We start from the raw sequence: 15,018 nt of genomic DNA, 5'->3' as shown, positions 1-15,018 counted from the left end.
AATAAAACATTTAATTTATTTCGATAAATTGTTTAATTTATTACTATAGATATTATATACGATCTATACCACCTACTTAGTCCTGACCTATAGGGCTAATGTTAGGTATAAAATAAAAAATGATAAAAATGGCACAATAATTAATTTATTTCAAATCTATACAATATTATTTACAATACATTATGTTACAGTTTTCCATAAAGGATTTGCAGAAATTTAAATTATTAGTATTTTTTCAGGTTACTGTTTCAATTACGGTTTCATCAAAATGCATTCAGTAGTTTTTGCGTGAAAGAGTAACAAACATCCAGACATCCAAACTTTCGCATTTATAATATTAGTAGGATTTAATAGTCGGGTAAGCACAATATTTAGAAAATAAAACAAAACCGCTAAACACGACGCTTCACTTTCCTACCAACAAGCTTTGCCAAAGAATCTTTAGCGACATTCATTTTGCAGCTTTGTAGATGGCGTTTCAAATTGCTTCTATGTCCAAACAATCTACCACAACAATTGCACGGAAACCGTTTCTCAGTTACATTCTTTTTGCTGCAACAATTAAGATGTCGCTTCAAATTGCTTTTCTGTATAAATTTCATGCCACACTTATTGCACAGATACGGTTTTTCACCCGTGTGAGTTCGAACATGGTCTTTCAAAAGTTGATTTTTCGTGAAACCCTTCCCACAGAAAGTACACGTGAACGGTTTATCTTCAACGTGCATTTTCATATGCTTAACCAAATAGTGCTTATCGTTACATTTGAACTGGCACAAATCGCATGGAAATGATTTCGAATCGTCCTTTTCTTGCGCCACATTGCCATGCTTTATTGATATGTGCCGTGCTAAATTCATTTTGTGCGTGTATATTTTTCCACAAGCATCGCACGACAAAGTGTTTTTAATTCGTATTTTACTAGAATTATTGTGCGTGAGTAAGTGAACGCTCAAGTGAGTTTTAATCGAGAAACATTTTCCGCAGAGACCGCACTCGAATGGCTTTTCTCCGGAATGGATTCGGGAATGTCGACTTAGGTTACATTTGTCTGCGAATGTTTTCGAGCAATGTTCGCATGAGAATGGTTTCTCGCCCGTGTGCACACGTCTATGGCGTTTCAACCTCGCATTACTTGGGAAGACTTTTTTACAAGTATCACATGGAAATGTTTTTTCTGTTGCTGTAATTTTTTTCGTTTCATTTTCATCATTTTGTTCTATATCTTCCGTGTCCATATTCGTGTCTGAACTGTCTAATCTATCTGTATTTGGTGTATTATCTTTATAATTTGTGTCTAACGGGTCATCCGATTTAAATAATGGGACTTCATAATATACCTCGTTTTCGATTAAATTATTACTAATGGCCAATTTTGTTTCATTTTTTCTATTTGGTTTCATGTTTTTAGTGAGTTTTCTCTTTTTTATAGTCACTTCACTGTTAGTTGCTTTTTCTTTTTTCTTTATTCTATTATTTAGTTTCCCAATTTCTTCTTTTTTCTTTATTATATTGTTTGGTTTTACAGTTTTTTTACTGACGTCCTTTTTAAGCTCTTTCTTCGTTAATTTTTTTACGTCTTTGTAAAGTTTTGGCAATCCTTCTTTTACTTCTTCGGGTAAATTTGATTTTTCGTCTAATTCCACTTTCTTAGGCTTTTCTGTAAAATAAAAATTAACGAATGTTGTCATTAGATTTCAATTAAGATAGATACCTAAATATAATAAAATTGAAATAGTAAAATAGGGAATATGCAGAAACAGTTAACCAAGTGCGTGTCGGGCCACGCGCAGTGTATGATTCCGTAGTTGCCCCTCGTTACTACAATACAGTGTGTGTAAAATGCCAACAAATAATAAAAAATCATACTTTTCGAAAAAAATCTGCTTTTAAATTAGTGTTTTTTTGGTTATTTGATAAATTTCTCCAAAAAAAGCCCCTATAACCGGTGGTTTTTATTACTTTGTATTATTCTCTATCGTATTACCTTTGTAAAACAAAAAATCACATGTCTCTATCCCTATCACAACGTTTGCAATGATCGTTTAAACTAAGCCCCTCCGGGCGCGCTATTCAACGCTTCGTTAACAAAGAAACTGAAAATGTCTCTAGATTCGTAATTTTGATAAAGACAAGTTAGATTTCAAATAAAAACCAAAGATTTCGAAGTAGAATAAGCATTTCAGTTAAAATTAAAATTGTCTAAATTGAGCGGAGAAAAATGTTGTGGCAGGCCTTTGTTCAAACGATCATAGCAAATCGCACCTTCGGTAGAACAAGGGCACAATTGTCAAAAATTGCAAAAATGAGTCAAGTATGCAGAAATACTTTAAAAATGTGTAGCTAATAATTAATAGCTAATTAATTAAAATTGCAAAAAGTGCAATTGTGCCCTTGTTCTACCGAAGGTGCGAAATGTGATAGGGATAGAGACATGGGATTTTTGGTTTTACAAAGATAATACAATAGAGAATAATACAAAGTAATAAAAACCACCTGTTATAGGGGCATTTTTTGGAGAAATTTATCAAGTAACCAAAAAAACACGAATTTAAAATCAGAAAAGTATCATTTTTTATTATTTGTTGGCATTTTTTGTGTATTTTATGTATTTTTTAGTATCGCCTGTTATTTGGCATTATTACTGTTTTTATTTTATCAGGATATACCGCTTAGTTTAAAAGTGATTACGTTTTCTTTACAATAAGTAATTGGAAGAAAAAAAATTCATTTTTTTTTAGTCTCAAAAAATTTTTGACCTCTTTTTTGTCGATAAAAATAGGTCTAGTTTCATCTATTTTCATATGTACACTTTAACGTGACTCACACTGTATAGTTTTCTTAAATTTTTATTCGCGATACAAGGTTTTAAGCGTTACAAACAAGCCATTACTTCTTTAACCTTTTCAACGGCAATGACGGATACATGCGTACATCAGGTTGACCGCCAACGACGGATTAATCCGCTTTAAAAATGATGTCAGTAATAGGCTAATGAGGGCTATCGTTTTTATACTTAACAGTTGGCACCCCTGGCAATTGACAGGACCTTACTCTACAGTGGCGCTATCTTGATGAGTGCAAATGCGATAGTCCTCCTACCACTTTAGCGCTCACCAGTTGGCGCCACTGTCTTCGCTACTAGCAAGTGACAGGACCTTACTCTACAGTGGCGCTATCTTGATGAGTGCAAATGCGATAGTCCTCTTACCACTTTAGCGCTCACCAGTTGGCGCCACTGTCTTCGCTACTAGCAAGTGACAGGACCTTACTCTACAGTGGCGCTAACTAACAAGCGCTAAAACGATAGCCCTCATTGAGTAAAGTAAATGAATAATGAATACAATGATTATATTGATATCATAATTTATCAAGCCTGGCGGGGCTGTGGCTTTCGTATTTGACGTGGCGCTGAAAAGGTTAAAAGTCACTATTAATGTTTTCTCTGAGGAATTTTTCGTTCGTTCGTTTCAGCCAAAGGACGTCCACTGCTGTAAATTTTCTAATAATTGAGTTGAACGACTATTACTCTTAAACTAACTGATCAATCTGAACCGTTATAGTTTTCCTTGAAACTGGATTTTCTTGGGTAAGGGCCCTTAGGTATTTGGTTTTAATAAACAAAAAACTTATATACCTTCATCATTTTCAATCTTCGTTGGACTAGTGTCGGACGCTATGATAGTTTGCGCCGTCACCACTTGTATGCTGTCAGTCGGCGCCGTTACTGTTTCTTTGCTGTCACTTGACGCCTTCAGCACTTTTATGCTATGAGTTGGCGCCGTCACCACTTGAATGCCGTCAGTTGGCGCCGTTAGTGATTCTTTGCTGTCAGTTGGCGCCGCGTGTGATTCTTTGTAGTCAGTTGGCACCGTCAACGCTTGTATGCTGTAAGATGGTGCCGTCACAGCTTGAATGCTGTCAGTTGGCGTCGTTAGTGATTCTTTGCTATCAGTTGGCGCCGCGTGTGATTCTTTGTAGTCAGTTGGCGCCGTCATAGCTTGTATGCTGTATGTTGGCGTCTTCACTGCTTGTGTGCTGCCAGTTGACGCCGGTAGANTTGGCCAGTATGTTGGTTCCAGGCCAGATATCGAGATCAGTTTGTTTTCTGTGATACTGGCCTGCAGTTGTCTACCTCTAGTTAAGGTTATACGAGAGCCCCAATTAGTATGCTTAGAGTTCCAGTCTCCCCCAGCTATGAAACGACAACCCAACGTACTGAAGAATTGCGTGAACATAGCGTCGGTAATTTTGTGCTTTGGCGGGCAGTACACTGCTGATACGTTGAAACTGCCGGAGTTGTCCTCTATGGCCACTGTGGTTGCTTGGATGGGCTCTGTTGCATACTCTTCTAGAAGACAGTGTTTGATGCTATTGCGAACTACAACGGCAGTTCCCGCATGTCCCGTTCCATCCGGGTGGTTTGTGCTGTACGTGCAATATCCCTTAATACTCACTTTTGAGGAGCTTGTGCAGTGAGCTTCAGAGCACAGTAAGACGTCAATTTTGTGTAGATTCAGGAATATTTCTACGTCATCTTTGTTGGGAGCTAGGCCGTTTATGTTCCATGTAGCCATTCTAAGTGTAGCCATTAGGCTAGCTTACTGACAAGTGTTGTTATGAGACTCANGCTTCTTTGTGGTCAGTTGGCGCCTTTATTACTTCTTTGCTGTCAGTTGGCGCCGTGATAGGTTGCATAGTGACTTCCACAGTTGGTGGAGCGCCTATAACCATTAAAACATTATTAAACTAGCTGCCCCTAGAATTAATGTAGGATTCGATCACTCGCACTCACACTGCGGCCGTTCGTNGTATCATGTGAGAGGGGGCTGACTTCCTTGAAAGAATTTCTTGGTACACTTCGCAGCCCTTATAGTTTGCTGGATGTGCGCCATGACACAGTGCGCATTTAGCCGGAGTGTTTCTGTCATGTTTAGGGCATTCGGATGTTTTATGTGGTTTGGCACATTTGACACAGCGGTATGGTCGCATACAGAAGTTTTTTGTGTGCCCATATTGTTGGCATCTTTGGCACTGTACCACGGTTTTTTTTCTTTTTGGGTCCTCTATTATGACTGTTTGGTGATATATGTATTTAATATCTTTTACGGCTTTGTTGTTCGGTCCAGGTTCAATATTCACAAAGAAGGTTGAGGTTGGTTTTTTATCAGGTCCATACCTTACATTTATTATTTCGCCTGCTACTTTATTTCCAGTATCCTCTACAGCTTCTGAAATTNTGTATAAAATTGATGAAGGAACTAGTAGTTGTATTTGCTTAGTTTCGAAGAAATATTCGATTTTGTGATTTTATAAAAAAATCAGTTTTAGAAGCATATTTTCTAAAAAAATTACATGAAGTCAAAATTTTGTAAATAAATTTACCTATCACTATAACGTCTACCTTTATGCAAAAATAAAAAAAAAATTTGTATTTTGAGATAAATACATAAAGATGGCACCAGATATTGTTCGTTGTAATAAATGCAAGGCTAAAGTTAATAAAAAAGATACCGTTGCATGCTCAAAATGTCAAAGCAGATATGAATTTGACTGTGTGGGGCTCTCAGAGAAACTGTATAATATAATGAGCAAAGATAAGAAACAAAGCTGGAAATGTCCTGTATGTATAGTTATACCACCTAAACCTAAAAACAAAGCACCCTTCGAACAGACCTCCGTATCTACTAGAAAGCAAGCTGCCGCGAAAGCTTCAATACACGCAAAGACTTCGTCGAGTGATGCAAACATCCAACGATCCAGCTATCCCACCGCATCTATGGACACTGATGTATCCATTGACTCCCACATCTTAACACAAGACGACATCTCAGTATGCGATGACTCTTGCATATCTGGAGAAAGATTATCGAAAAGCACAGAAAATACTTTCATAAATGACACAAGCACCGAATATGAACTACGTGAAGAAATTAACCAATTAAAACTCAACCTTATCTCTACGGAAACAGAGCTGGAAAGTACGATACTGGAAAACAATAACTTAAAGAAGAATATTACTAAACTAAATAATGAAATACACTTGCTAAAAAACCTCTGTAAGACACAATATAAAATGGAAAATAACAAAAGACTCTCCTTACCACANATCATGTGAGAGGGGGCTGACTTCCTTGAAAGAATTTCTTGGTACACTTCGCAGCCCTTATAGTTTGCTGGATGTGCGCCATGACACAGTGCGCATTTAGCCGGAGTGTTTCTGTCATGTTTAGGGCATTCGGATGTTTTATGTGGTTTGGCACATTTGACACAGCGGTATGGTCGCATACAGAAGTTTTTTGTGTGCCCATATTGTTGGCATCTTTGGCACTGTACCACGGTTTTTTTTCTTTTTGGGTCCTCTATTATGACTGTTTGGTGATAAATGTATTTAATATCTTTTACGGCTTTGTTGTTCGGTCCAGGTTCAATATTCACAAAGAAGGTTGAGGTTGGTTTTTTATCAGGTCCATACCTTACATTTATTATTTCGCCTGCTACTTTATTTCCAGTATCCTCTACAGCTTCTGAAATTGCTGTGTGCGGAGTTGAGTGGTGTAGATTACGAATAACAATTCTGTAGAGTTTTTGGTCCTTTCTGTTGAATGTATGGCCTATAATTCCCTTTTCACGAATAAGTGTAATGAGTTTTTTGTATACATCCAGTTCTTGGCAACTGATTCTCAATTGGTTTTGGTTGACAATCTTATAAGTGAATTGGTTTCTTTCAGCAACTGTTTCAAGCAGTTCTGTCAGCTTTCTAACATCCTCCACTCCATATAGTACAATTGGTGGGGGCTTGCTGGGCTTGTGAATCTTTGGAACCACATCATCCTCAGTGAGATCAACTGGTAAGTTGCTGAACCTGTTTGAGGTCTTGACCGCCTCAGGAGAGGGGCTTTGTGCTATTTTCTTCCTCTTACGGTTACTCTCTTTAGGAACTTTTTGCCATTCTGGTGGACACGGAGTGTTTGATCCTGTAGGGAGACTATGCATTTCATTTGAATCTGCTTTTGTTGGTTGTAGGTAGGATCTACCAGGTATGGGAGAGTTTCCAACTGACGAGCTTCTTGGCCGATTGTGAAATAAGCTCGGGTGGAATGCCTGCTGGACAAATTTTCTTGTGTTACCAGTAGTAGTAACTGACACAGAAGCCTGGTTACCCACTTCTATGCAGTCTTCGGTAACCAATTTCACACTCTCCGGCCCGGGTACCAGAGAGCGCCGGGGGTCAGCCGGGGCGCATGACAAATCGCATTCGTTTATCAGACCTTCCATATTTAAAAAAAGAGATGGGAGAGATCTCATGGTACTTTCCCAAGGTCCCATTGCCACACTTTGAGAAGTTATTTAGTTCTTCAGGGCCTGTGGTGGCCATTGACAGGTTAATTAACCGCCGCCCGTTGCTCGGCGTTGTTGTTCGTTTGGCGCCACCCGGGGGACACGTGTAGGGTAACAGAGGGCAATCTTCCTACGGACGCGAACAACTACACCCCCCCCTCCTTTATATAAAAAAATAATATTCATTGCATTTATTACAGATCGATCATGCTAGGGTTGTCACAGGAGTAAAATGCAGCTGCGTTTAAAACCAGAGCGGCAAGTGCAAAACTGCAAACATGTTGCTGCTTTAATATGTTACATTAACAACAAAGTTAGTAATTTAAAAACGAGCATCGAACAACAATGGGGAGAACCCAGTATTCGTCAATTTGTAGCTTGTAAATATTCCAAAGGGAGATATTTTCAAGATATGTTTGGATCAGTATCTAAGACTGACTGTTGTGAACCACAATCTATATTACTTCTAATATCTCCAATTTACGTAAAAACTTCTTATGTTTGGATGTGTAATATAAGTGCAGAACTTTAAACTAAAACACAACAGACATGTACAATATCATTAATACAATTAAATAAATTAACACAATCACATTAAATCAAAACAACATTGTCAATGACAAGACAAGTTTGTTTGCTTCCCTTGCCCTTTTTGTTACACATTTGTGCCGCGACGAGCGCAGCGATCGTTTTCTTTACCCCTTCCACCCACTTCGCACGTTCCCAATAGTTACATTGGAGACTTCCATGACCAGAGGAACAGAGAACGAAGAAAAATATGAGTTTTGCAGCTAAAAGATAATTTCAATTGAATCAAATCGAGAATTGTTAGCAACAGATTTACTATCAGGGGGCTTTTTTAAGAGTCTGATTCGCTAAATGAAGTTTTATTAATTTCTGTTTTTTTTTTAATATCCATGAATACTGAAGACCACCGTAACTTTTTTGGAATATTAAACTATCTGTGTTCCTCGCCATTTAGTAAAATCTCCCTGGATAACTTTCGAGCAACAAAACTGTTGTATCATAAAATGGTCTATGATTGTTGTCTATGGTCGACTGAAAAAGACGGCCATGTTGTTTTGGCATCTTGAAAAGGGGCTTGTAATAATTAAACATGCTCAGTCAGTAATTCTGCCTCTTAACTTATGGTGACTGCTGTAAAAGTCGTAATAAATGGAGAAAAAACAACAAGCAGACATGAAGGAGGCAGCGCAGGGTGGAAGAGGCCACCAAGCCAAGGTGACACCACCAGGAATTTTTAGTTTTGTAGTAGAATGGCCGAAATATAAAACCAGATTTATGGGGTACATGAGTATTTACATGAGTACAAGCTTTTCCGCAAATGCTCAGTCAGAGGTTACGAGACGAGTTTATTACAATCTGGTGCGTATTCGGAGAGAGACACCGGACTACTAATATGCTTGAAGCATGGCACAAAAAGCTTAATAAAACAATAAAAAAAAAGCAACCGAATATCATAGAGTTGTTAAACACACTGCTCAGCGACGCCTCCTATTATGAAGTGATTTCAAAACAAGCAGAAAATCTGTCAGCATCTCAGCAGTGTAATCGGGTCCGTGGCCGAGTCCCCCAGTATTCGACGCACCCGTGGTTGAAGCCCCCGATTTAAATAAATTTAATATCATATTTTTTTCGACTTTTGCACTAAGTACAGTCAACGAAAACCATGCATGTTTGACGCAATTTAAAATGATGTATTTAATTTTTTGTTAAAATTACTTAAAACTTTTATATTTAAAACTTTTATTTGTAGTTAGTTAAATGGAGAGTAGAGTTATTTTAAAGACTGATTGTTACAATTATTTTGATTAGGTGAAACGATTTACATGTTATTATAGGTAAATAAAACCTATGATAAAATAAGATAAGTTAAAATAAAACCTATTATATTTTTAGGTATCACTATGGTAAAATAATATTAAACATTTATTTGTACGATCAGTATAAATATTTATTCGTTTATAAATATTTTTGTGACTGACTGTACATTTGATTAAAAATTGCTTCTATCTGACCGGGGGCGTCGACCACGGGTGCGTCGAACACAGGGGGACTCGGCCACGGACCCGTGTAATCGTTTACAGGAGTCTTATTATTAATTGCGCATCTGTGATTCTAAAAGTAATCTTTAAGTTTATGACCAAATATTTTGTGACAATTAAACTTACTTTTATGCTGAAGATTTTTTAAACAGTGACTGTTAAATAAAACTGATTATTATTTACACATTATTTTTTTATTTTATTAACGGGTTTTATTTTCGGTATGCAATACCGAGGTGGAACCTTTTAGATCTGTGTCATCCTTCACGTTTAGTGAAATACCGGGGTGGTTGAAACTTGATTTGATCCATCCGCCCCTTTAAACGATATACCGGGGTGGTTGACACTTGATGTGTTTCATCCACCCCGTTGAACCNACCCGGGGGACACGTGTAGGGTAACAGAGGGCAATCTTCCTACGGACGCGAACAACTACACCCCCCTAATATTTGAGACTATTTTAGTGTTCCGTTGTAGTAGTTTTTTTACCATGAATTTTTGACACTAACATGTTTTCATTAAGTCAAAATTATATTACTTTATTAAACTTTATTTTATTAACAAATCTTTTAAAATAGTTTTTTGACGTCAACAAACTTGTTTTAATAACTTAAGATGTGATTCACATCTCAAATAATTTAATAGATAAACTTTCTACAAAATTATCTCAGAACATTATTTGACATAGTAAATTCATCTGTTTGAAATACACAATAACTGCTGTAATCAGGTTATTTCATTGAATTTCATACTAAAGTACATTTCCTAAAATTAAAGAGGCTTTCATGCACAGAAGAAGATGAAATAAATAAAAATTTGTGGTACTTAATAAGGGTTGTGTAGAGACTAAAGACTTGAGTTTATTTTTGTGTGCTAATTCTTCTCAGTACTGGCTCCATTTTAATTTAAATCAAATACCTACAAGCTTAGTTGAATAAAAGATTAATAAACTCTTCATGTTAGTAACTAGACCATTAATTTGCCCCACCCTGTATCGTAATGGATTTAAATAGAAACAGTACATAATTTAATAGCTTGATAACCTCTGCTGAGATATCAGCTAAGTTTAATAATCTTTTGGTTGGGGGCCAATTTTATTGCTCAAAGTACATACAGCATTATAATTGATATCTTTTATGAATTTTATGTGTATAGATTAAACACATATATTATACAAAGAAATACAAGTAGTATATGAAGTCACTTGTGTTAAACTCCAAGGTATGGGCTTTTTAACACCAAGGTAAAAAAACTTATCTGGATTTAAAAAAAATGTTTTGAGTTCTTTAAAAAAACTGCTTATTATGTTCATATTCATTTGATGTTTAATATTTTTCCCAGTTAATAGTGACGAAAAAACGCTCCCAATTAAATCTATTTATTTTAAAATTTTAATCTTCAGGGCCTAGCAAAATGGTGCAAAGAGCAGTCAATAGAACTGGTCGTGGTTGGTCCAGAAGACCCCCTCGCGAATGGGATTGTGGACGAGCTGACAGCCCTTGGCATCCCGTGCTTTGGGCCCACCAAGGCAGGTGCGAAGATCGAAGCCAACAAAGACTGGGCCAAGAAATTCATGAACAAATACCAGATCCCAACTGCAAGACATAAATCGTTCACTGATGCTGCTGCAGCTAAAGAATTTATTAACAGGTAAATTTTAATACAGAAATCTGTTATGATAATTTTCAAGATTATTTTTTTCGTCGTTCATTGCTTTGCGTATACCTACTGGCCAGCATTTCCTGGCGAAGACCTTACCGTCATCCCGATGACGTTATGTGGGACTCCTCGCCAGAAGGCTGGGCTACCCACCAAAACCCGAACAGTGTCCTCCGAAGCCATCGAAACGGAGCCGCGAGTAATCGTCTTAAAATTGGACAACATACTAGCTCTTACCTGTGCTCTCACGATGACCATTCTCTTCTACTTGTTACGGGATCGTACATTATCAACTATTTCCAATTATTGTTTCATCTTTATGTCCTACCTACAGATATGTAAAGATATGAAAGCAATACGCCAATTACTATATCAGTGCACTGAAGACCAAACTCTTTATTTTTATCGCATCAACTCTGACCCATTCATTATCTCGTTTACGACGATTTTTTTAAAGAATGTGGAGCAATGTCGTGATACCCAGTGACAGGTTTTGATTAAGTTTTGTCAGAAGAAATATACTTGATACTACATTTCAGTGATAACAGCACTGTACCTCGAACTTTCCTTAAGGCATGTTTACTTGGAACAGCAGCTTACTTTGTGAGCTGCGGAAGTCCTCCATTGTATGTCTCAAATCAAAAGAGAAATCAGCAATCAGAGAGAGTGATCAGCCATTGGAGTACGATTCACTGCATTCACTTAAATATCCTGGTTTATAGCAACTAGTTTGGAGAGTTCCCTATTTGGTAGATGCAAATGCCGATGGTGGTAGACCATCGGCTTCTGATACTGCAAACTCGGTTACACAAGCTTTCTGGTCTATAATAGCCGCTGTGAAGTGGTAAACTAGACTGCGAATCCAGCGATCGCCAATTTGAATCCTGCGAGATCTAATTTTTTGATGATAAAGATCGTCACAGTCGTAATGGTTCCACGACAACCGCCCACATGAAGATGTTCCCTTGTTCGCACTTTCCGTAAACGATCTGCAAGCAAGCCTGTGTTCAATTTCATTCTGACCAAAACGGCAAAGCTCTTAGCAGAGTAAATACAAATGAGTAGGTCATCTTCATAGAAACGCACCGAGCGCGGTTTGTATGTGAGCGCGCGCCAATACGTATGCGGCGCGCACGCACACACTGACAAAATTCAGCGCACCTCACCACAGAATAAGTAATAGTACAGGTACAGAAGGATTACTCCGCAAGACGATTTAAATAAATGCGAGTCTTGCTGCGANAGGGGATTTCTACCAGTTAAGTAGTAGTGTCGCATAATCGATCACGGATCGATTATTAATCGATATTGCCAAATATCGATGTATCGATTAACAATTCGATTAATCGATTTTATTGATTACCATCATTACTATCATTTGATTGTTATTTCAATTCCTTATTTTCAGCAATATAATCGATTATTGCAATCGAATAATCGATTATGATTTATTCGGTATACATACCTACTTACTAAATCGATATAATATAGTCGATAGTAACATATGATACAATACTCGCAATATGATCGATAAAAGCAATCTAATTGACCTAATATACTATTTTTATTACCCTAATGTGATGTGAAATACTATGGAAACATTGCATATTCAACGACCTCTATCTCCGTATCCCCGCGTATTTCAGGATTGTCGTCATACTATGAAATGAAGTACTAGTATTAAGCTTTAATTTAGTATACTTTTTGTTTCTGTTGGTTTAACGCCCAATATGCCCATCATCCTTTTTGCTTGTGTTGATGGCCTCAACTCTCGTTACGCGACCTATAATGATAATGAATATTAAACGAAAAATTCTCATTTCAGGGTAAATAATATACAAAAATGGCAAAGTTATATAAAGCCATGTTTAATTCAATGCGCTTATATTCTAGTAATATTGGAAAAGTTAAATCTCAAAAATATGTCCTAACCAAATACTTTCAAGGAGAACCTAAAAAATCTGACTTCAAAATAATAGAAGAAGAACTTCCGGAGCTGCAAGATGGTGGTAAGTAAACTAAGACAAGGTGTTAATACTATTTATTGTACAAGTTTTGGCCTCCATTATGCAATCCACTCAACATTTTTTCTTAATTGATTTTCAGAAATACTGACTGAGGCTGAATATTTAAGCGTTGATCCTTACATGCGTGCTTATATGATTGGTTATAAATTACCAACGGATATGATAGGCGGACAAGTTGCTAAGTAATTTTTGCAATAACTAGTACCATTATTATTATGATATTAATTGACTTCACGCGTATTTAACCTTTTTATACAACGTGTTCTTTTTGATTTCCTGGAACTCTAGGGCATTAATAAGACCACTTCAAAGAATGGAATGGCATTACTTACATTTTTTGTTAAATTCAACAATTTTTTTCGACTTATTTATTCATACGAAATTATTTAAAAACTGAAATAATTCAGGGTTTTTATGTTCCTGGTCAGGCTATACTTATTTCTTGTCATAGGATCATTGCAAGTCGTCACGATAAGTTCCCTGTCGGAAAATATGTTGCTGGGTCATTTGGTTGGCGGACACATACCATTTGCAAGCCTGAGGCTCCTCCACGGTTGGGTTTCTTGCCGCTAACATTGTTGCCCGATTTAAGTCCGCACTGCGTATCTCTTGGATTAGGAATATTGGGTATGCCCGGGTAAGGATAAGATTTATCTCTGATGACATAATTTTAATTATAGTATGTGCTCGCTCATAATATTTATCTGTCTGAGCCATAAATATTTATATAACTTATTAGTTAAAATGTTATTAATTCTCAAAATATATTTTAGGAATACTTCTTACTTTGGCCTAAAGGAGATATGTAAGCCAAAACCTGGGGAAACTATCGCAATAACTGGAGCTGCTGGTGCGGTAGGGTCACATGTGGGACAGATAGGGAAAATTATGGGTCTGTATTCTTAAAAATTAGTAAGTAGGTAAATAAATTTAACATGCACAGATTAAACCATATACCTACTTTTTGGTTCCAGGATGTCGAGTTATAGGTTTTGCTGGTACTGATGAGAAGTGCGACTATTTAACAAAAGAACTCGGATTTGATTATGCATTTAACTACAAGACAACCAATATTAAAAGTGCATTAAGGGAAGCAGCTCCTGACAGAGTGGACTGCTATTTTGATAACGTGAGTTGAGTTCCTTTAATTCTCATTAATTGTACCTATTCAATTTTGAATAACTATTAAGTAATAAATGTTAAATGTAACTAATATTTTTAGGTTGGTGGTGAAATCAGCTCTACTATAATGAGTCATATGAATCATTATGGTCGAGTTGCTGTGTGTGGCTCCATATCCTCTTATAATGATGCTACATTACCTAAAGGTAATTTTATTTATTTATGATTATATTATCGAATCTTCAAACTAACGGCTATGATTATTATCGTTTATCTTGATATTTTATATTACTGTAATATTTCCAGTTACTATTCTTCAACCTGCAATAGTTTTCAAGGAGTTAAAGGTAGAAGGATTTTTAGTAAACAGATGGTTCAATCGGTGGGAAGAAGGTATTAATGCTAACTTGGATTGGTTGAAAGATGGTAAACTTAAATATCAAGAAAAAGTATACCATGGCTTTGACAATATGGTGGATGCTTTAGTTGGAATGCTTCGCGGAGAGAACACGGGCAAAGCTGTTGTCAAGGTCAAGTGAGATAGAAATACCTACTTATCAATGAAAATAAAGATGATCAATAAATTGTTTTTTATTTATGCAGAATACATTTTTAGTAATAAAATTGGTCGCATATTATGTAACTGATACAACTAGGTCCTTAATACAACTTTCTAAAAAATGTCTGTGTCTGGCTGGCTGGGCTACCCTGTATGGAAGAAGATTATACACTACTAGCTTTCCGCCCGCGGCTTCGCCCGCGTGGAATTTTGTCTGTCACAGAAAAAATTTATCGCGCGCGTC

The 15,018-nt window shown here is 36.8% G+C and overlaps 3 protein-coding genes across 4 annotated transcripts in view; 2 read left to right on the top strand and 1 right to left on the bottom strand.

Moving 5' to 3' along the window:
• Positions 1-127: 127 nt before the first annotated feature.
• Positions 128-4,792, bottom strand: LOC114351187 (zinc finger protein 880-like). The gene is made up of 3 exons (XM_028302291.1): positions 4,631-4,792; positions 3,638-4,059; positions 128-1,660 (listed from the first exon to the last, which is right to left on the bottom strand). Exons 1-3 carry the CDS (start codon positions 4,732-4,734, stop codon positions 393-395), a joined length of 1,794 nt encoding a protein of 597 aa, XP_028158092.1. The 5' UTR covers positions 4,735-4,792; the 3' UTR covers positions 128-392.
• Positions 4,793-10,787: 5,995 nt separating this feature from the next.
• Positions 10,788-15,018, top strand: part of Gart (trifunctional purine biosynthetic protein adenosine-3 Gart) — a 63,698-nt gene continuing 59,467 nt past the window's right edge. For both annotated transcript variants that reach the window (XM_028302286.1, XM_028302285.1), the window contains exon 1: positions 10,788-11,057. In XM_028302286.1, coding sequence (XP_028158087.1) covers positions 10,981-11,057 — 77 coding nt within the window. In that variant the 5' untranslated portion in view covers positions 10,788-10,980. The remainder of the gene's footprint in view (positions 11,058-15,018) is intronic.
• Positions 12,867-14,799, top strand: LOC114351190 (prostaglandin reductase 1). Its single transcript, XM_028302296.1, has 7 exons — positions 12,867-13,075; positions 13,173-13,275; positions 13,545-13,730; positions 13,867-13,985; positions 14,068-14,222; positions 14,316-14,421; positions 14,522-14,799. Exons 1-7 carry the CDS (start codon positions 12,910-12,912, stop codon positions 14,752-14,754), a joined length of 1,068 nt encoding a protein of 355 aa, XP_028158097.1. The 5' UTR covers positions 12,867-12,909; the 3' UTR covers positions 14,755-14,799.

This window comes from Ostrinia furnacalis, unplaced genomic scaffold (genome assembly GCF_004193835.3).
Source record: "Ostrinia furnacalis isolate ACB-3 unplaced genomic scaffold, ASM419383v2 OfSCF1098, whole genome shotgun sequence".
NCBI lineage: Eukaryota > Metazoa > Arthropoda > Insecta > Lepidoptera > Crambidae > Ostrinia > Ostrinia furnacalis.
This window is presented reverse-complemented; position numbering and strand designations above follow the sequence as displayed.

Coding starts and splice junctions, on each gene's coding strand:
- LOC114351187 (XM_028302291.1), bottom strand. CDS start 4,734: ATGGTTATAGGCGCTCCACCAACTGTGGAAGTCACTATGCAACCTATC. Junction 1,661..3,637: donor GAAGATTGAAAATGATGAAG/GTATATAAGTTT, acceptor TTTATTTTACAG/AAAAGCCTAAGAAAGTGGAA.
- LOC114351190 (XM_028302296.1), top strand. CDS start 12,910: ATGGCAAAGTTATATAAAGCCATGTTTAATTCAATGCGCTTATATTCT. Junction 13,076..13,172: donor TCCGGAGCTGCAAGATGGTG/GTAAGTAAACTA, acceptor ATTGATTTTCAG/AAATACTGACTGAGGCTGAA. Junction 13,986..14,067: donor ACAGATAGGGAAAATTATGG/GTCTGTATTCTT, acceptor TTTTGGTTCCAG/GATGTCGAGTTATAGGTTTT.